Consider the following 20,597-nt stretch of genomic DNA (forward strand, 5'->3'; position numbering starts at 1 on the left):
CTCTGGAGACACGCGAGGCTGACATCGCCCTGTGTGAGCGACTTTGAAGAGAAGTAGATGGGGAGGGGCCAGCTTGACTGGTCGGCACGAATGGACCGTCGTGGAGAATTCATCGAGTCATCAACTTGCGTCCGAAGAGCTCTTAGTGACGGCCGTTGCGAAGCGCACGGCGACTGAGCGGATGCACCGTGATGTTGGCGCTGGCTGCAGTGCGCCCAAAGAAGGCCTCGAGAAAGCTGCGTTTGACATCGTTTGGCGCGTCTTCGCCGTGGAGCGCTCGGTGGACCTCTGGCGTGCGGCGAACAAGTGGGTTGATCGTATTGACTGCAAGGGACGCGAAGCGTCTGTAGCGGTCAAATAGAGGCTCTAGAAACGAGCGCGTCGTTCCCTCGATGCCGAATTCCTCGGTCCAGCAGCCGTTTTCCGAACGGCGACATGGAGCCACAGCATTGCGGGCAGCAGCTAGACCTCGTCGAAAGACCTTGGCGATGTCGGCCGTCCCAGGTCTGCTGTTCAGACTACCGAGCTTCGCGATCACCGATCGAGCGCGCTTGTCAAGAACATTGCCACCCCAGCATGGTCCAGTCTGGCCGTTGCGACGGCATAGTCCCAGAAGAGATCCGGGAGCCGGCTTCACGACGACCGGCGGAGGGGTCATCATGTTCGGTGGCATCGCCGAGTGTTCGGCCTTGGGCTTCTTCTTGCACACAGAGTCCTTCGAATGGTATTGCTGACACGCGGGCAGTTTGCGATTTGCCGACTTCTTGCAAAACTTCTTGTAATTGCTGCATGCTGCGGCATTGTTGTCTACCGGTTCGGCGCCAGGGTCTGGCTTCGCGCCGTGGCCGAACGGCAGATTTAGAAAAGGACCTTCGTCGACCATCGGAGAGCGAGCATCGAGACCTTGCGTACCTTCTTGAACACTGTTGTCACTCCTTGGTCCATAGAAGGGATTGCGGAGCGGTTGCTCCTCGAGGAGTGTCAGGAGTGCACCACCCGGATACTTTCTTATTTTCTTGCCATGCTTTCGATCTTTTTGCTTGCTTCGCTCATCCTCCTCCTCGTCCGACAGTTTGGTAGGACTTCTGCGGATGAAAGACGTCGCATCCGATGAGCCCGAAACAGATGGTGCAAAAGTCCGAGTGGCAAGTGCTTGAGTGGACGTCGGAGGTAGAGGGGCTCCGAAGCTCACGGTGCTCGTGAGCACGGCACACAGCACGCTGGCATGCAGCAAACATTGCATGAACGATGGCATGGTGTCTTGATTTGAAAGGCGGGGCTTGAAAGGGGAAAAGGGGGTGGGTGACGTTGCGGAGGGGTGATCGAGGAGGGATGATTCGGCGAGGGAAGGTCGGTGAGGAGATGATCCGATTGAGGTGGCTCATGGATGAGCGCATTTAAAAGGCGATCAAGGAATGCATCACGCTATAGGCTGAGTACCTGCAAAAGCTGGTTTGCAGTGTAGCAGCTCTCCTCTCCTCGTGTGTTGCGGCTGCATCTGCAGTGGTCAGCACCTCGATCTTACTGAGACGCTCTCGAAGCCGCGATGTGGCAATCGATTTGAATGACCAGAATTCCCATACGCAAGGTAGTGAGAGGCAGACATTGTCCTGGAGGTTTGACGCAGAGCATGTATGCACCAGTCTCTCTAGCTAAAGATCGAAACTCTATCGGTACGGAATCCTGCCGCACTGATCGCGCACCACGTGCTGGCAATCGTAACGCAGATTCCCAAAAGGCGCAGTCAGAGTCCATCGCGTTGGCTGAAATCTACCGAGGATCCGATAGACCGCCCAAACACGATGCATCGTCAATGGCAATCACCCGGAGCAAAGGCGCGGTGTAGCGGGCACCCCTCTAGGCTGATGTGTATTTCGGCGCAAAGCGCCTCTGGCTTCGGTCCGCTGACTTGGTCGATCTCCTCGATTTCTTTCTGAGCATGCGAGCTTGCTTGAAAGCGGCGTCAAGGCAATGCCCGATGACGCGCTCGCGCTGCAGGCGCTTTGCACCCATTCTTGATGGTCGCTCTCGGTGTTGGCTTCCCAAATTGATTGCAATTTCACTCTCGTGCCTGACTGGATATGGCCGTGCTCAGGTCTGCTCTCTATTCAACCAGGAGCTATGCTCTGATCAGCTTTGAGCAAATGCTGAGCTCGACGTGGGAGAATGCCGATGCGGAGGCCCTGTGCTTCACGCGGAGCCTTGATTGGACACGGGCATCAGCGAACCTTGCGCAGGCTTGCCCTCCAAAGTCTTGCGGTTCTGTCTTTCGAGACAGACCGCGAGAAGTGGCAATTTGTACAAAGTGCAGCACTTTGGCACACCTGGACACTACAGCGCACAACGACAGGTCCTCCGGGAGGATCAATCGACCCGTAATTTGGCCGTTGAGCTCGCTTCAAATCCTTAGTGGAAATCGTGCAACGGATTGGCTGGCTGCGTCAAAGTCTCGGTGAGTGGCTTGTAAAGCTACGATGAAATCGCTCGCGCTAGAGGTGGTGGATTGCGGTCGCACAGGGCCTGACGTCGAGCGTCACTGCACAAACGGTATGGCGAGTTCCCTGCTGACCTTGATGAGACCCTGGACCTAGCGCCGGGGCTTCCGAGACCAAAACATCATCCAAATGTGCCGACCGTCCGATCGTGAATGCTTGATTCTCGCTGCGACCCCGAGTGGCCGTGGTATATTGTCCAAAATTGCTGCAAGTGGTCGAGCCTGAGCACACATCGTGGTGGGCCCATCGAGGGCAAGTGAGCCGCTGAAAGGCCAAAGATACCCAACTCAATTCTCGAGCATCGCGTGTTCCTGCGCCTTCGAGTCCCCCTTCGCCGCGTTTGATTGTCCCACGGTAGAAGCAGGGACGTCGGGCAGCTCGACCGCCTCTCGATGCTCAGCCGTCGCTTTCTCCGTTGCTTGTCGCGGGTCGAAAGAGTCCGCCTCCTTGGACTTCTCTTCCAATTCGAGCGCCTTGAACTCTTCTTCCAACTGCCTTTCTTCCTCTTCTTCGTCAGCAATGCTTTTGCCCGTAGCTGCTCTTCGGGCATCATCCCCGCCCGCACGAACCGCCTCGTTGACCTCGCTCTGTTCGGCCAACGCGTCCGACAATTCTTCCAAGGTGGAGTCGACGTGATCTCTCTGAAGAGCTGGCTGGGAGAGCAGAGCGCGCATGGTCTGCGTCGCCAGCGCGTAGGACTTGATGATCTGCGCAGGGTGCACGCCGGGTTCGGATGCAATATAATTTGAGCCAGGACCGCCTCAAGACCTGCACCGAAACTTCAATACTCACCTCGGCGTCTCCAGCGGCTTGCTCAAGCTTGAGCAAAACATTGCCGAGAGTATCGAGTGCACCGAGGCGCTGGTCCAGCAGCTCCTCCAGCTGCTTCCGCGATCGCAGGTGAAACTTGGCTTGCTGTTTCTGATTTGTCTTTAGCGAAGCAGATATGCGTTCGCTTTTCCTGAGACGAGCATCTGAAGGTGTGAGTTCGGAAGGCGTGATGACGACTCATGCATCGCGGCAAGGCTCACTCTTCGATGCGCTCCTTCAGCTCGTCGACCTGCTGCTCAAGCTTTGCATGCGTAGACCGAAGCTCCACCGCTCCCCTTTCTTCCTTTGTGATCGGAGGCACAGCCTCGTCGACCGCATGTGCCATCTTGATAACCTGAGCGAGCGAGATCCATGTCGCAGTGGACAGATGGTAAACTACGGTTCCTACTAGCATCTGCACCTGCATCGCCTCCGCCTGCCAACTCACATCGCCATCTATCAATGCGACTCTGCGGTCTCTTTCGAGGTGTTTCAACAGCACAGCTTCATCCGCTTCACTCAGGACCACCGATGGTTCTCCATCTCGTAGAGACTGCAACAGCGCAGAACGAAATGTTGACCTCGAGTAGAGCGAGTCTATGGGCGACAGCCTTGCTCGTGCAAAATGTGCAGACAACACTGCCGAAGCAGCTTTCTGAATTGGTGGCAGAGCAGAGCGAAGATCGAGACTCAGCAGTGAGCATTGGACGAGCAGGAAAGCGCATGATTTGGCAGCTCAGCAGTTTCACGCGGATACTTGACTTATGGCTCACCTCGAGATTGCTCCATACCACCCACCTACCCCGCGCCTCAGCGAGATCCCTGGCGGAAGCATCGTGAGAGTCTTCCTCTGAGCGAAAGTGTGAAGCAGCCCACTGAACGGGGTATGTGACAGCACTGCCTACGAGCGAAGCGACGTTTGATATACTTGGAGTCTTGAGCGAGAATGTCCAGCTCCTTTGTCCAGCCGTGGATGATCTGGCAGGACCTGATATCTGTGCAGGGGATCGTTGGAAGTTGGTTAGGGAAATGAGACGCTGTTGATTGGAGAGCTCGAGCTGCGACGAGTGAGGAACACATTATGAGCGTCTAACGTACGCGTATAGCATAGCCCCCACCGTCGGGGAATCCGTGCGGGCGCCCATAGGACCGAGAGAGAGTACTCACTACAGCTGTGCCCATGCCCAGTGGTCGTCCAACATCGTCCACTTCCCATTCCGGGTCATCCTCGGGCCGAAGGTCGAAGATGAGCCTGTCCACATCTCCAGGTGCGCTGGTGGACGTTGCTGTGCCTGGCGTAGCTGCTTTTGAGCGTATCACATCCCTCGACTTCCCTTGGACTGAGCGCCGTGCTGCGCCGTGCCAAGCTACATCTTGTATAGTACTATCCCACCAACTGACGTGATCGGCATAGGCCAGAGGGTTGGATAGCTTGAGAGGCTCCAAATCGGAATAGTGAGCTGCAAGAGCACTGTTCGGTCCGCTCGTGTAGCTTGAACGAGTATTTGTCGCCTCTTGAAAGTCTTCAAGGCTTGAGAGATAGGCTCGAAGAGATTTGCGCTCGGAGTTCGCAGCGGACATCTTACCAATCGGAGTTGATGGATACGAGGAGGGCAGCTGCCAGTCGACGTCCAGCTGTTCACCACGAGCAAGAGGTTCGTCTCGCCTAGCTGGCTGTATCTATGCCCCTTATCGCTATCCTGACGAAAGACTGAGCCACGTGCGTCAGGTGCTGTGAGGCAAGACAGCGCAGGAGCGATCGAGTGCGTTGATAGGTAAGGTGAATGCTGAATGATCGAATCACTCAAGAACTTTTCTCTTGAATTGAATCATTTGAATGAATGCAAAGTGACACCTCGAAACACCAGAAGGAGCGCGTCGCATCACGTGTTGCCCGCCGCGAGAGATGCCAATTCTGAATGAGTCATGTCAGCTCAGGATGACTTTATTCGTGATTGAAAAAGTTCAAGAGTCATAATCCTCGAGCAAAACGGGTCAACGATAGGTGGGCCCTTGCACGGCGTGTGTTGACTGATGAAGCATAGAAAGCAGTGCGCATAATCAGCTCCTCGTATGAGGACTGTGCGATCCTGAACAGCTGTCAGGAGTCACAGTCTCAGAGGACCCTTGGTGATCATCCCCACGCCGCGGTCAGACATGTTTTGAGGAGCCAGCAATTAACTTTCGCGCCGCATCAGGGGCGCGGGCGCGTGAATGCGCAGTAACACAGCCACGCGCAGCGCGACTCCACAGTCAGCACGAGTCTGCAAGTTGCGAGTGGAAACAATTTGAAAGCGGGGCGTGCGTGACAGTGCGCATTTCTCTTCATCACCGTGCACATCACCTCCAGCACCGCCGTCCAGCAAGGTAAAGGCTGCGAACAATCTGAGCCCGTCAGACTCAGGACTCCAACGAGCTGCACACCTCGCCCCCACCATGGGAGTCACGAGAAAGTCGGAAGCACCGACCGAGGCGGAGCTGCCTTTGCTCGCGTCGGAGCAAGTGGAGAAACGTTCTCAGGCGGACAAGAAGTCCAAAGGAGGCGCGTCCCGATGGTCGACATCGTCAACAAGAAGAGTCACATTCGCTCTGGCATCACTGGCTTGTGTGGCTCTGGTGTATCTTTGCGCAGCAAAAGCTGACCAGCTGCGCCTCGGACTCTACGACACTGACCAACTGAATGCGAGTGGCGAAGAGGCTGCTCTAAAGTTGCTAAAGGGTGGGAGGTTGCAGCATACCGAGGGGTCAGCACGGAAACAAGCAAGCGAAAGAATCTTTTTTGGAATCGGCAAGGCAGACATTACTGGTGAACAGAGTCGTCATTTGAGATTCAGCAGTCTCGAGCTCACGGCTGCATTTCTCACCTTTTCGCGCAGGGCCCATCGTCGAGACAAACATGATGGGGTATGCTTCCTCGTCACAGACCAATACGGGCCTGGCATACAGGCAGTACTCTCGAGCATTTGTGCTAGGGAATGTCGGTGACGACGACAGCATCGCGTTCCGGACCGGATCGGTATACACCACCACGCACGATCTGCTGCGACGTGTACGAAGGGCGCTATTCGCTTGGGGCCTTTTCGCTCATCCGAGTGCGGGGGAGCAGGATCCAAACGATGGAAAGAAGCAGCGATGGGTGATTGTGAACTCGGACCTGTGCATGGGAGATACGGGCATCAGACGAGCTGTCGTCGAGAAGCTCAGAGAGGTCTTACCCGACGTCTATGGGGAAAGAAACTTTGCCTGGACTGGGACGCACAGGTGAGCTGAATGTGCTTGTGACGCACTCTCGCTAGCTGACGCCCCGTCTCATCAGTCACTCTGGTGCTGGAGGATTCATCAATGCGCTCATCGTACAGACCTCATCGCTGGGCATCGTCCAGCAAAACTTCGATGCCATCGTCGAAGGCACCGTTCGTTCCATCCTGCTCGCTCACGACGACTACGAAAAGCGCGTCGCGCGGACGATGGTCTTGTCTCGAGACCTCGTGTCAGCAAATGCGCACCACTCGGACACGTCGACCTGGCCTTCGATTCGATTTGGCAATACAACGCTACGAAACGCGCACATCAACCGTAGTGCTAGTGCATACCTTCGAAATCCGCTCGAGGAGCGTCAGCTATATGACAGCGACACCGACGATGAATTTGCTTTGCTTGAATTTGTCGATGCGTCCGTAAAGGAAGTGGCAGGAAACACCGGCGTGCTCTCAGTCTACGCTGTCCACGGCACGTCCCTCTACGAAAACAACACGCTCACATCCGGGGATAATAAGGGCCTCGCAGCTCTGCAGCTGGAATTTGACCCTACGCTTGCCTCGCGCCAAGGTAGTTTCATCGCTGGCATTGCGCAAGGAAGCGTGGGCGACACGACACCGAACACTGGAGGTGCATACTGCGATGCGACTGGCGAGCTGTGCGATTTCGAAAGTTCTACCTGTCCAAACAAGAGGGGCAAGGAGAGAAGCCAAAGTTGTAGAGGTAGGCCGCCTACTTGGGGAGACTTGGATCTCCTCAACGAGAGCATGACTGGTGGTTGGGATTGGAGTGGGAATCAAGTCATTGCCGGATTGCAACGAGACTCTGCGATGAACATTCTCGGACTCCACAGCTCTCACGATCACGGCCGGCAGATACGTTCGCACGCCGAAGCGAAGTCTTTGGAACTCAAAGACAATCCCATAAGCGGAGAAGTGAGGTCTGTCAAATGGAATGTAGCCCTCGGTGGTGCCGACGGCTTTAGCTTTGTCTTACCGAATGGGACGCGGGTCAGGACCTGCCCGGCAGCGCTTGGCTATGGCTTTGCTGGCGGCACGACGGATGGGTGAGTCGCACAAGAAGTGGTGCGCTGCGAAACCTGCTCAATTCTACATGCGCCTTGTCGGCAGGCCCGGTCCTTTCGACTTTACGCAAGGCACCAACGATACGATGCCCACCAACCCTCTTTGGGCCGCGATAAGAACGCTGGTGATGCGTCCTGGCAAGGAGCAGGTTGCTTGCCAAAGTCCTAAGCGCATCCTTCTGAATATTGGAGAGCAGGTGAGCTGGTAAGAAGGATGACGTCGTTGTCATGCGCAAGGGATCTTACAGAGTCATTTTACGTCAACTCACATAGCACGCACCGTACGACTGGGGACCTAGCGCCGGCATCGTTGAGGCACAGATTCTTCGCGCGGGCAGAGTCTTCATTCTTGTCGTGCCGGGCGAATTCACCACGATGGCTGGCAGGCGTATCAAGGACCGTGTGCGCGACAGCATACGCGTCCTGGGCATCGAAGACGAGCCCATCGTTCTGCTGACCGGTCCAGCCAACACCTACGGTCACTGTAAGTTCACACAAGGGCGATATCGGCACATGGATAGATGTACTGACATGCTCTCTCATCGCAGATGTGACGACCATCGAAGAGTATGCAGCGCAAAGATATGAAGGCGGCTCGACGCTGTTTGGGCCACACACGCTAGAGGTGGGTAGTGTCGATGTGCTCTAGTGATTGAAACCGCGCTCGCGCTGACCACCACCACCCACGCTCGCTTAGGCTTATATCCACATCTACGCCAACGTCTTGGTGCCTGCTCTCACTAACGACGATGCTGCGGGCATGATCCCGCCCGGAGAACTTGCACCGAGCAACATTGGACGAGCATTCAAGATGGGGGAGAAGCGGGTGGTGTATGATGCTGTGAGTAGCATGGTCGAGGGGGGGGGGGCAAGAGCAAGCTTGCATGCTAAAGAGATCACTCGCTCTCAGGCACCTTTTGGCAAAAGCATTGGAGATGTGACGGTCCAGCCAGAAGCGCAGTACGAGCTATCCTCTCGTCCATCCATCACTGCTCGATTTGCGGGAGCCAATCCGCGCAACGACTTGCGCACAGAAGGCACCTTTCTCGAGGTCCAACAGCAGCTGGGCGCATCGTGGAGGACACACCGCACAGATGCGCATCCATCGACCATCTTCAGGTGGAAGAGAACCAATAGCGTTAGGGGCAGCAGCTCGGTGGAAATCGTGTGGAAGCCCGACCAGACGGATGCTCTGGGCGTCTATCGTCTCGTATATCGCGGAAACGCCAAGCAACCCTTTACTGGCAAGATTCGAGAAGTGGAAGGCATCACGGATGAGTTCAGACTCGTCTGAGCGGTCAAATTTGATGCGTGGACATTCCAGGTCTAGTCTCGGTCACTGCTCTCACGACCCGCCCCAGCGAACCTAGTCGGCTTCAATGTAACATGTACATACTTGCTCTCAACAAACTGATGGACTGTCATGAACGCAAGGCTCGGGTGATCAAGCGCCGGGTCGCACATGAGCATATTGATTCAACAGCAAGGCATTCCTAAGACGTAAGCGTTATGCGGTCACTGTTCCGCAAAGCGTAATTTAGAGAGTCGAGGGTCGACGGGTGGGGTGGATACACTTGGTGCTGACGCCACTTGCGAGTCCAGTGCGGGTGTGCCGATGGTCAAAGCGCCGTCCGCAACGCCTTGAGCCAGTGCCGCTTTAGAACGCGATACGAACTCGGCGGTCCGTGCGAGCAAGTCGAGCGATGCGAGCTCGGTCTGCACGGCAGCTTTCTCTGCGCCGAGGTGGGCGATGCTCTCCTGAGCTTTTTGAGTTGCTGGATGAAGGTGATCGCCCGAAACGCGCCTGGAATCGCTGTCCAGCGCCTCCAGAGATAGCTCGGTCACAATACCAGGAGACGTGGCGCCATCGACCTTGCCACGAGGAGAGTGAGATCTGGATGCAGAAGATAGGCCAGGAATGCGGAAAGCTGTCGGTGCGTGCGCCTTGCCTGTGGTCCCATTCTCGTGCGGCTGGTTAGCACCTAGATGCAAGCCTGCTTGGTGACCTGTCGAGCTTGTTCGCCAGAACGGAGTGCGTCGAGCGTTGCCCTCGCCATGTGCGGCGCTCGAGGTGGAGGTAGCGCTGCCGTCGCCTGCAGGACCAAATGGTGGGCTTTGCTCAGGGCTGGGCGAAGAGCTACCATTGACGGCGGTGCCGGCAGCATCGCGACCAGTCTTGCCGAGATGCGATCGTTTGAGCAGATTCCAGCGCGGCCCTTTGGCTCCCGTGGCCATGCCAGGAGCAGAAATCACCGAGGTGAGGTGAGAAAACCCAGGCGCGACCTCGGCAGAAGCATCTCCCGACTGCTGAAGCGGCTCGCCGCGGCCCTGCTGCGCATCCAGAGCAGACATGGAAAGTGTCATGCTGTCCGTCGTATCCACGGAATGGTCGCTGTGCTCCGCAATGGATGACTGTCTGCTCAACGCTGGGGTACTCGCTGCGCTCATGTGACTCAACGCTGCTTCTGCGTTCTTTGTACGTTGCGCAGCCTCCGGAAGACCCTGACGCAAGCCAGGCGAGGTTGGCGGCGCCACGTTGTCGGGTGCGTTCGAATTGATCTGCGATTTGGTGAGCTCGGATTGAGCTTGTCTTAGAGCGGCCTCCAACTGCGCTACTTTTGTGCTGCAAGCTTTCCAAGCTCCCTCGATCCCATCGGACCAACCAGACGCACAAGCCGAGGCCCAAGTCTCTCCGCTGGCAAACCCGCCGAGAGCTTTCGAATAGTCGGTCCAAGATAGGCCAAAGAGCTCGGGCGGTGATGGTATTCGCGGGATCGCCTCGTCGTTCGCGCCTCGTTGTCCATTCTCAAACACGGATGAGCGGGGCATGCGAGCGTACACTAGATGCAGAAGCAGCAGCGGCGGAATCGCCTTCAACGCTCGGCAGACTTCAGCAGGCGCAGTCACAACGCTCGTTGGTGTGGACATGCCGCTCGCAGTGGATGTCTGGGTCTCTCCTGGTTGGCAACTTCGCGCCATGCGCAAGACGTTGAGCACCGCGACAGGATAGCTGTCGAGGTGAGCAGCTACAATAGCACAAGACCTGATGGCTTGCAGCGCTTCTGCCAGAGCTGCTCGGGCGAGCTCATCCGCATCCGAGTCGTCGCCCTCGCTATCAGCCTCGTCGTCCTCGAGAGCGACGATATCGGCCTTGGGCGCGCCGGCTGGGGGCACTCTCGGCCCTGGCGCGGTCGGCGCGAAACCCTGCGCGTAGCCTTGCATGCATCGCTCGAATGCGACAAAGTCGGCTGCTTGCAGGGCGGATGCGCGTGCGCACACAGTCTGTGGAGGTGCCAGCGGACTGCCAGCTCCGTGCTCGTAAAGTGATTTGGAGGTGTGGGGAGGCGAGCTTGCTGGCTTCAACGGTGGAGATTCGTGCGCCGCATCGAGCATCGCAGCAGGAGTTGCGCGTCCAGAGGAAGCGAGCGCATCTTCACGTTTCCTACCCCGGGCAACACCAGCAACCACCTTCAGAGCTGACGTCAATTGCGCGGGGGTGGGATTGCGCGTCTTGCTGGCGTCATCGACGTTCGGTCTACTGCACGAAGGATCCATGAGAGATGCAGGCGGAGGCATAGGCCTTGCCGTGAGGCGCAGCAAGCCTTTCCAGATCATCTGAACAGCCAGGCTCACGTACCATCCTTCGCCATCCAGACCGCATCGCGCTTCTAGCCGGGGCAGAAGCAAGCGTCGAGCGCCTTCCATGCGGCCCTCAAAGTCCTTTGCCCATGTCGGGCCTTGCGCTGACCCACCCTTTGCTGGAGCTGGCGAGTGAATGGCGGTGGTCGATGTGGCTGCAGCTACTCCAAGGCTCACGTACGACGCTGTGCGGTCAAATGGCGTTGGCACGGCTTGAGCGATGGAGCCGATGAGACCAATTTTGAGATTGGCCAGCAGAGGATTGACAATGTGCAGAATGGATCTCTCCATGCGCTGGCGTACAGGGGCAAGAATCTCGGCAACAAATGCCGGCAGTGGATCGAAGCTGATAACATGGGTCGCACCTGCGCGATCATCGCCCTCCACGCAGCGTTCGAGGCCATCTTCGACGATCCAGAGCAGAGCGACGAGTCCAAGATTGTACTCCATGGCTGCTGGCGGCTGGGTCCCGTCTTTCGCGTTGAGAGGTACAAAGGATGCACCGACGTCTCTTGCAGCCGAGACTAGGAGCGCATCCATGCGATCGACGAACAGACTGAGCGCTTTGAGTGCTGCGCGACTGACGGCTCGCAACAAGTAGTCGTCGATGCCAGCGGCATAGCGAAGCTCAGAAGTCACCAATTTGGCCAGCTCTTGAACGCGTGCGGCGAGGGGAAGCGGCCGACGATCATATGTGACGGCAGATAGCGGCGGTGCCGATGGTGCGCCACGATTTGGTCCCGCGACGGCGCCGACAGCAGCGCTCAGACTTGCAGCTGGCGGCGATGTCGTGGCAACGGGCTGAAAGGCCTTGTTGACCAGCTCGCTCAGACGAAGACTGAATTGAGCAATGTGGCCGGGGTCCGGATTGCCAACAGCGGCTAATGATCCGTTTGTAGGAGCTTGGTGCGCGCTCAAATACCCATTCGATTGCGCAGAAGAGGCCGGGGGCGTTCTTAGACCGTCGCTTGCATTGCTGGCATGTCCTGAACGGCGAGCAAATGCTGGCAATTGCACCGAGTCCGTCGCTTTGCTGAGGCCCGCGAGTGCGCTCAAGCCTAGACCACGACCAAACGAGCTAGAGCGCTTGGGCTGACGACCAGTCAGATCCGGCTCGTCAGCGTCCACAGCGCCACGTGAAAGCGACTGACTACGTGATGGCGTGTTGGTGCCAGACGGAGCAGGAGAAACGGGCGGACTTGTACGATGGTCTGTGGGCAGGATGCTGCCGTGGATATCGTTGGATGATCGACCGCGCAGATGGAGGGCGGTCTTGAGAGCCATGATGGAAGAGCTGCTACTCGCCTGGCGATTGATAGGCAGCGGAGAACGAAGTACGAGCACTTCGTCAAGCAGCCCGAGTCTTGCTGACGGCGCCTAGGGCTGCAGGCAGACTACTCTGGGCCACGTGAGGAGGTGCAGACGCAAGGCTGGATGAGGGCAAATCATGCAGAGCAGCCAAGGATCTTTCGGGTGGCAGAGAAGAGCAAGGCTACGCACAGACGTCCCAATGTCGAGGGCACGCCTGACGAGACTTGACGCCGGGAGTTCGATTGAGCAACCTTAGGGAGGTCTGTCGCTGCTGTCGAGAAAGAGAATCAGCTGGCCGACAAGCTGGCCAGAGCGGGCGGCAGCCAGAGACGCCGCGTTGTGGTTGGAGAAGCGCGAGTAGGCACTACAACTAGGATCGACCATCAGTTGGATAGCAAGTCGCTGTGGGATAATTGATGGGGCTGTATGCGGTGTTGCCAAGGCAGTGCGCCAAGAATGAGGTCTCGATGAATAAATTTCAGATATGAGGTTCGTGGTACGGAGGTTACCGTTGAAGATGCAGGCTGAGCGAAGTAACTCGGTTTTGCGTGGTCCATCACCAAGATGAGCGATTCGCGGCTGCAATAGCAGCGAGGGCTCTGATTTCAAAACGCCCTCGCGCAGAGGGTTTTCGATCGTCCGCTGCTGTGCGCGCCTCGATCTAGCGCTGCTGCTGCCGCTGCTCATCATGGTGCTCTTGCCCAAGCGCGCCGTCGTAGCAAAAGCGCACGCCCGCGCCCGCCGGATTGGCTTGCGCGCTCTACGTGCATCGCATAGCACGACGATGCGGGCCACGTGCGCGCGCCGGCGTGCGCCTCTGCTTTATATGCGTGGAACGTCACATTGATTCAGCTTTATGGCTTGTTTCAAATGCTGGCTGCTGCATGAGCCGGGAGCCGCGGTTCCGCGCGACCGACTGCGCTAAACTGGATCATACAATAAAGCATCACAGTTAACCGAGGTCCGGGATGCTGTACATAGCTTTTGAAGACAGGCCTGCCTTTGCTGAAATCACACATATATGGAGTGTTTTTTCTTCGATGCTATGCTGCGGAAACAAGATAGGCAGTCCCGGTCCTGTAGCCAGGACTGCTGTGACTTTACCTTGATTCACGACTGCTCAACGAGAGTGTCGACGCGGCATTCGTGTGCACCTGCGCGGCTCTTGCCGGGCTGCGCGTGCCCGCGGGTGGCGTGCGTGACGCGTTCGTGTGTTGGAGAACCGGGAATCCCGCACACCGCGTGTGAGATGGATGGTTGCGCGCGCAGGTACCGGTACAGCCTACGGAGGAGGTCTGCCAGATCCACCATTGATGGTCCTACGCTGCCTACAACCGCATGCACTCATTCTATAGAGGATCGCGAGATTCTAGAGTGATTGACGGCTATAGGTATTGTACTAGACGTTGATCGTCGTCACGTCGCCGTTTACCGTGCGAGCATTTGCCGTCCTGAGCTGCCCTGGGCGCTAACTGTGCAAGAAACAAGCGTCAACCAGGATAACTTATGACTTTATGGCCACCGCCTTGATCTCACGACAGCAGGCTTATTGAGTCAATGTACTCACGAAAGGCGTGAGCTGTGAGTTCTGTGGCTTCCCGGCCGCGCCTCACGCCCCAAAGTCGTGATGTATATAGCACCGGCCATCGTGCACATATCATCTAAAATAGTGTATGATCGAGCTATAAGCGATCGAGTGCGACGATGAGCAACGCGCTCTCGCTTCCGAAGCGCCTATATAGAGCAAAAGTGTCTCACGGTCGTCGAATTGCGCTTCAGTCACAGCTAGCATGTAGTCACGAGTCGTGAGCGCCGCATTTCGCGCTGCTGAGCACAGCAGCTATAGCTCAATTTTGAATGAGTCGTGAGTGTGAGTGCACCTGAGGCGTAGCGTACGCATGCATTAATTCGTACACTGGCCTCGACACGCACCGCAATTGAATGACAAATGATTTCTTTGTCTATAGTCTTGTCTCGTCTCTCTCTGCCGATGATGCTGGTCTTGACCGCCCAGTGCACTGTGACTCACAACACTCACAACTCTCACGGACTTTGATTCAAGTGATTCGTGATTCAAATCAGTCGCGAGTGATTTGTTGAGTTTTGAGTTTTGAGTCACGAGTGATGCTGCTGCCTGCTGCTGGATGCATGGCTGCGTCAGAGAAGCAGCCGCCGCGGCAAACACACGCACGCGTATACGCGATCGATCTTGCGCCAGATAGAATCACGAATGCCGGTACCGTACAGGACTCAAAACTCACGTACTACTCACGACTCGTGACTGCTGATGCATGCGCTCGCTGACTGACTTAGCGCCATGCGCTGCGCCAAACTTAGGGACGTGAGAACGATCGATTGATTGCTTGCGTGCATGCGAGCATGATGCTTGCGTGCACTGGTGACTTTGACTCTCGTCCTTTGATCTCGCTGCTGTTCCCTGGAGCCGCTCACACAAGTACCTTCGTCGATCGTGTCTATCCTACCATGCAGCACCAGACACCCTCGACGGAGCTATAGGCGAGTTTAGCATCTGCAACAAGTCAAGGCGAAGATCTACGCCTCAGAGCGTCTGCACAGCTAGGCGTCGCTTGGTGTCACGGGTCGCGGCTCGAGACAACGAGGCGCCCTTTTGACAACAAGCCGGCCTTTTCGATACACCACCCAGCCTCTTCATCTGCAGCATCAATCCAGCCTTCCCTTGGACCACTCATGAGCGCAAGGCCCATCAGCCTCTGAAAAGGGTGCAGAGGCGCATACGCATGGCCGTCGTGGGATGGTGGCCAGCTTGCCTCCGCCTTTGTCGGCTCGTCGGATCCGCTTCCCCTTTGCGCCTCGACTCTAAGCTCGAAGCACGCGCTCAAGCATCTGTCGCGGCCGGCTCTACGACAATACAGGTTTGCGCGCTAAAGGCGCAGATTTCACATGGACGACCAGAAGATGTCGACACATCGTGATGCGTGGATGGAAACGGATAAGGCGGACAAGGCTTCGCCCGCTGGCCAAAGCTCAGATGGAATAGGCTCGCTGAAGAGCAGTCCCCGCATGGACCCTGTCCCAGCCGGATCGGAAGGGGCGCGACCGTACAGAAGCCGGAAGGAGCGTCCGTGAGTCTCGACAGCGACGTGCCGGATTGACAGCCAAGCCAAGTCTTCATGCGACGGTGCAGGAGGTGCTGACGCTGCTCGCGCGCTTACCGCCTCACGCTTCGACAGGTGCGACCTTTGCCGCCGACGGAAAGGTGAGCGGAGCATTTTCCCCTGTTGCACGTTCTATAGTAACCTCGTCTGCCTCCGCGTTAGGGAGGTGCATCATCGAAGAAGTGGGTCAGAGATGTCAGGCTTGCAACGCAGCTGGCAAAGACTGCACGTGAGTAGCATCACATCATGGTCCTGACAGCGCCGCCCCGACAAGCGCCGCAGCAGCAGTGTCGATGGTGCTGGTGCCCTCCGGTGAAAGTGGAGGTCGTCCAGGTAATCGGCGACTAGTCTGACTCGTCATCACCTTTCTCATTCTGCCTCTCCCACCATGACCACCAGTTTCCAAATGGACCCTACGCCAAGAAGCCGACCAGATAGAGATGGACGATCACAGAGCAATGAAGGTCGCCTTCACATCGATGCTGCTAGCCATGCCTTCGATTGGGCAGGCCGTGCCCGCTCCATTTCTGGCCCATCCGAAGTGGAGCATCGCATCGGACAAGGGACATTCGACTCACCGCTTGGCAGCCACGCAAGCCGGGTCCCTGGCCCGTATGGAACGAGGCCGCCGCACTACACGCACCACGTCGAGATGCCGCCACCTCAACCTTATCCGCCGCATCATCCTTCCTCGGTCCTGCCTAGCAGGGTGAAGAGTCCGCCAGTGCATCGATACCAGCCTTATCTGAGGCAATTCACTCCTCCTCCGCCGGCAGCGCCGCCCCCGCGTCGCTTCTGGGACCATCGATCTTCTCTCCCCTACCCGACAACGTCGCAACGGATGAATCCACCGCGCCTAAGCATAGGATTTCAAGGCGAAGCGCCAGATGTCGACATGGAATCAGTCTATCGTCCGGAGGTTTCACAGCGTTTCCATCCAGCGCCTACATCGCATGGTCGTTTTCCACGTCACACCACAGAGTCGGCATCTGTAGGTGAGATGCAGCCTTCAAAATTGTCTCCTTTGCAGACTTCGAATCCGGGTCAGCCGGCTTCTCACAGTGACGCATTCCGGCCAACCAACTTGAGCGACCAACAGCGAGGAATCGTCGGTCGTACATGGGCATCCCAGCGGACTTCAGCGCCGCGCCGGAGTACAGCATCAGCCGAGCAGCACCAACAATCCGCAGGCATCGATCATCTGCACTCCCTCGTTGCTGCTATGGTCGAAGGTGAGGAGCTCGCACGCGATGACACGAGTGGCAGCGGCGAGTCCGACCTGGCTGCTGGGCGCGGTGCACAGGAAAGACGTGAAGATCTCGCGCCTTTTCTTCTCGGCTCGAGCTCCTCGGAAGATCCTGTTCTGTTGCGACAGGCTTCATCTCCTAGTGCCTCGCCCCAGAATGAGCTGGTCCCGCTGCGGGATGCTGCCTCACGTCAACAACATGGCTCGCAGATGAGTCGTCAAACATCTCAGCAGCGGCACAAAGCATCGTCTCGCGTGCGCCTGGTCACGAAGGACCCAAAAAGGCCAGTCTACTTTTCCTTCATGGCGAGTCAACCTTATGACAAGATGATGAGCAAATCCGAGTCGCAAAAGATTGTGGAAGCGAAACTCCTAGAGCTGCGACGCAGCATTGGAGCCAAAGTCGCGCCACTCATGGTCTGGTATGCCCAGCGAGACAGCGCGGCTTTTCCCTTGCTCACTACCACGCAACGAAGGACATTTAGGCGGGCCGCTCTGCAGGCTGTAAGCACGGTACGCAACAAAGGTGCAAGCGCAGCTCTAGACATCAATGTACCGCTTCCGACAGTCCTAGCAACCGCCGCACTCGCGACAAGCTTGGTGTACGACAAGACGTTGAGGGCAACATCAAAGGACGCTTGGGGCGCAAATCTGAACGCGCTGATCGAACAATTCAATTCGACCACGCTGGTCACGCTTCAGGTCGCATGTGCAGACCTTGCTGGACGACCATCCATCAACACGAGCGGCAACATGATGAGCTTGATGCAAGCGGTCGGAACAGCGCACATGCTGGGTCTTCACTTGGACCCGACGAGCTGGACCCTTTCCCGAGAAGAGCGCGACGTTCGCATCAGGATCTGGTGGGCAATAGTCATTCACGACAAGTGGTCTTCATTGTGTTGGGGCAGGCCGAGCGTCATCCACAAGCAAGACTTCAGCGTGCCGCTTCCGAAGCGGAGCGGTCTGTCGGTGTGCAATGATCACTTGACAGACAAGGAGATTGGACAATTTGACTTTGGCTCGCATACCATCGAGGGTCTCAAGATTACTCCTTCCAATGATGGCATTAAAGAGGGTGCCGAGGTCCACACTCCAGGCGACACCTTTGCAGCTCTTGCTGCACTGACTCAGCTTCTCGATAGTATTCTGGTCGAGTTTCACGCGGTGCAGTGCAGAAGGAATGACGGCTTTGCAGTTGCGCAGCGCGTCAGATCCTTCATGGTGGAGCTTGACGATTGGTGCGCACAGCTTCCGGACACGCTGCGCGCAGTCTTCAAGAACGACGCCAGCGCTTCCCGCGGCGCCGAAAACGTGGCGGGGACAAGTAAGTGGCACGATCACAGGTCTAGCGTGCTACTCGGCTGAGACGATGTGATTGGACTTTCTTTTGCAGAAAGTCTACAGCTTTCATACTTTGGGGTGCTGCTGCTTCTGTGTAGGACCGCACTCGACGCTGTGTCGGCTTCAGACACTTTCGACGAGACCAGAATTCTGCCCGCGCTTCGCACGGCTCTGCATGCTACCGAGATGGTGGTTGATTGGCTCGACGCGCTCGACGACCACGAGTTCAGTGACGGCTTCTTCCTGCCATGTGAGTCGCTTGAGCAGTGCCTCGCGCGACTTCGCGCTGACGCCTGCGCACCCAGACTGCCAGCATCATCTTTCTGCATGTCTGTCGCTGCTGGCACGGCTTGCGATATCTTTTAATAGAATGCAAGAAGAAGCGCCGCTGCAGGCGGCTCTGGACAGCCTGCGACGCTTTCTGACCTTGTTGGCAGCGGCTCGTCGGAGACATTCTTGGGATCTTAGTGACCTCGCTCTGGGAAGGGCATCCCATCTCCGTCAGTGACATGCCCTTCGACGTGTGTCCAAGTACTGACACCTCTTTTGTAATCGCAGTTACAATCTTGGAGAAAAAAATCCCCAACTTCCCCGCGCTGAGAAGCCTGATAGCGCCAACCGAGAACAAGACGACTACAACCACAGACACGCCGACCCCTTCTCACAGCAGCCCAGCGGTACCAACCCAAAATCTAGTGCCCGCAGAAAACCTGCAGAACTTCGGCGGACACACACTACTGGAAGACTCAATTGCGTGGTTCGACGCGCACGCGCACGAGTTGGGCATCTCGCTGCCGCACGTCAAGGCCGAGTCCGGCGACGGCCTTGGAGGTGGTACGGGCGCTTCGTCCTCCACCATGTCCAGCAGCAGCACATCCGAGCTGCCCTCCGAGGCCATGGCAGGATCGTCTCTGCAAACGCCGCAGGCTTCATCGATGGGCGACAATGGCCAGCTGGCAGCTCAGACGCATCTGGCTCCCAGTAATGTGCTGAGCCTCTTGTCCTCTGCATCCAACTTTAATTCTGGCGTGCCTTCGTACGGCGCAGGTCACGTAGTCGACGGCATCGACCCACACGGCGGGTCTCATCAAGATCCTTTTGCTGATCTTGGCTCTACAGATGGTCCAGCTCTCATCAACCCTGACCCTTGGCTTACCAGTGTGGGCGCCGACATTTTGTTCAACACGTGAATCACGCATGCAGCCCGCCCTTGACAAGCTTCGCTACTTTTCAAGCGAAGACGTGCCGAGTTTCCGCGATGAACGCCACTTTTCCATTTGCTCTCGTGCTGCTGCCATCATATCCCGTGCCCCAGTCGGCAAGCGCTGCCGTCCCGTCACCCATGCTACTCTCACGTTGCTGTAATTCTAGACTTGCTCTCTTGACCTTGTAGATTTGAACAGATTAGGCGTGCTTCTTCATATCTCGCATGGGATGTGAGCAGGTGCGTCTCATGTTAGTCTCGCATCCAGCATCGATGACGTGGTTGCGTGTGCACACGGATCATTGGCGCAAGGAGGCTCGATCTTGCTTCACGTTGCGAGGATGCTTTGATACTGGTAAAGACAGGCAGACGCTCCTCTCAGCATCTCGAGAAGTCATCGGCCCCGCCTACTCGAAGCGAGAAAGTGCAGTGCGGCAATGGACAGACTGGGATGGGCAGGAAAGGCGCCGCTGGTGCCACGAAACGCGAAGCTTGCATACGTGTCAAGTCCGCTGAGCTGTTTGCTTGTGGTGGATGTGACGACGTGTCGAGATCCTTCGACCAATGCAGGGTTCCTGTCGCTCGCTGCATCCTTGGAAGCACTCGCAGGCGGATCATCGGCTACGCAAGCAAGCCTTTGATCCAAGACTTGAAGCTCGCGCTCCCCTCTACTCTATGCGTCTGCGCATCGTCTCGTGGGGCGTCTCGATGCGTGCAAGTTGGGCTGATCCTTTCGCTTTTGCTTTCGCTTTTGCTTTTGCTCAGACTGCCTTGCACATCATTGTGCATGTGCGCCAGAGATGAGGAAGCTCTGTTCGCTTGCCATGACCGATCGGCAGCTTGTAGCTCCTTGGTCGATACTCGTTGTGAGGGGTCTAGGAACTTTGCGCCGGCTGGGTTGTTGAGCGCTCGAGGTTGAAATGCGCAAGCACTCATAGTGGCGAGTGGTGTAACACTCTGGGAGAGGGAAAGATGGTGCAAGCTTGAAGCTGCCGCTGTGAGAAGTGCGCCGAGGACAGGACAGGTCGACGGGGTGGTGGTTGAAAGTCGTGAGTCACGAGTGTCTTGC

At 57.0% G+C, this 20,597-nt stretch overlaps 6 protein-coding genes across 6 annotated transcripts; 3 read left to right on the forward strand and 3 right to left on the reverse strand.

Annotated features, from left to right (window-relative positions):
- Window positions 1–142: 142 nt before the first annotated feature.
- IE81DRAFT_329076 (hypothetical protein) lies at window positions 143–1,255 on the reverse strand (the record flags this gene model as incomplete). Its single annotated transcript, XM_025515125.1, has 1 exon — window positions 143–1,255. The coding sequence occupies one exon, from the start codon at window positions 1,253–1,255 to the stop codon at window positions 143–145; it is 1,113 nt and encodes a 370-aa protein (XP_025371264.1).
- Window positions 1,256–2,782: 1,527 nt separating this feature from the next.
- IE81DRAFT_346042 (hypothetical protein) lies at window positions 2,783–4,886 on the reverse strand (the record flags this gene model as incomplete). The annotated part of the gene is made up of 6 exons (XM_025515990.1): window positions 2,783–3,202; window positions 3,288–3,456; window positions 3,527–3,660; window positions 3,754–3,960; window positions 4,079–4,363; window positions 4,473–4,886. 6 exons carry the CDS (start codon window positions 4,884–4,886, stop codon window positions 2,783–2,785), a joined length of 1,629 nt encoding a protein of 542 aa, XP_025371265.1.
- Window positions 4,887–6,201: 1,315 nt separating this feature from the next.
- Window positions 6,202–8,941, forward strand: IE81DRAFT_333919 (Neutral/alkaline nonlysosomal ceramidase; the record flags this gene model as incomplete). The annotated part of the gene is made up of 7 exons (XM_025515391.1): window positions 6,202–6,566; window positions 6,622–7,629; window positions 7,694–7,844; window positions 7,921–8,131; window positions 8,196–8,272; window positions 8,345–8,488; window positions 8,558–8,941. The coding sequence occupies 7 exons, from the start codon at window positions 6,202–6,204 to the stop codon at window positions 8,939–8,941; spliced, it is 2,340 nt and encodes a 779-aa protein (XP_025371266.1).
- Window positions 8,942–8,961: 20 nt separating this feature from the next.
- Window positions 8,962–12,710, reverse strand: IE81DRAFT_47715 (hypothetical protein). The gene has a single exon (XM_025517365.1). The coding sequence runs from the start codon at window positions 12,568–12,570 to the stop codon at window positions 9,163–9,165; it is 3,408 nt and encodes a 1,135-aa protein (XP_025371267.1). The 5' UTR covers window positions 12,571–12,710; the 3' UTR covers window positions 8,962–9,162.
- A 2,535-nt stretch (window positions 12,711–15,245) lies between these two features.
- Window positions 15,246–16,240, forward strand: IE81DRAFT_47836 (hypothetical protein). The gene is made up of 3 exons (XM_025517366.1): window positions 15,246–15,701; window positions 15,810–15,963; window positions 16,134–16,240. The coding sequence occupies exons 1-3, from the start codon at window positions 15,520–15,522 to the stop codon at window positions 16,170–16,172; spliced, it is 375 nt and encodes a 124-aa protein (XP_025371268.1). The 5' UTR covers window positions 15,246–15,519; the 3' UTR covers window positions 16,173–16,240.
- A 3,511-nt stretch (window positions 16,241–19,751) lies between these two features.
- On the forward strand, window positions 19,752–20,579 carry IE81DRAFT_47845 (hypothetical protein). Its single transcript, XM_025517367.1, has one exon. The coding sequence runs from the start codon at window positions 19,980–19,982 to the stop codon at window positions 20,445–20,447; it is 468 nt and encodes a 155-aa protein (XP_025371269.1). The 5' UTR covers window positions 19,752–19,979; the 3' UTR covers window positions 20,448–20,579.
- Window positions 20,580–20,597: the final 18 nt, after the last annotated feature.

Source organism: Ceraceosorus guamensis (assembly GCF_003144195.1).
Source record: "Ceraceosorus guamensis strain MCA 4658 unplaced genomic scaffold IE81scaffold_14, whole genome shotgun sequence".
Lineage (NCBI taxonomy): Eukaryota > Fungi > Basidiomycota > Exobasidiomycetes > Ceraceosorales > Ceraceosoraceae > Ceraceosorus > Ceraceosorus guamensis.

What these genes read in the sequence shown, in the direction of transcription:
- IE81DRAFT_47715 (XM_025517365.1), bottom strand. Translation starts at nt 12,570, where the DNA reads ATGGCTCTCAAGACCGCCCTCCATCTGCGCGGTCGATCATCCAACGAT.
- IE81DRAFT_47836 (XM_025517366.1), top strand. Translation starts at nt 15,520, where the DNA reads ATGGACGACCAGAAGATGTCGACACATCGTGATGCGTGGATGGAAACG. An exon ending in AGAAGCCGGAAGGAGCGTCC is followed by an intron (nt 15,702 to 15,809) that starts GTGAGTCTCGAC and finishes ACGCTTCGACAG; the next exon opens with GTGCGACCTTTGCCGCCGAC. An exon ending in GCAGCTGGCAAAGACTGCAC is followed by an intron (nt 15,964 to 16,133) that starts GTGAGTAGCATC and finishes CATGACCACCAG; the next exon opens with TTTCCAAATGGACCCTACGC.
- IE81DRAFT_47845 (XM_025517367.1), top strand. Translation starts at nt 19,980, where the DNA reads ATGGGCAGGAAAGGCGCCGCTGGTGCCACGAAACGCGAAGCTTGCATA.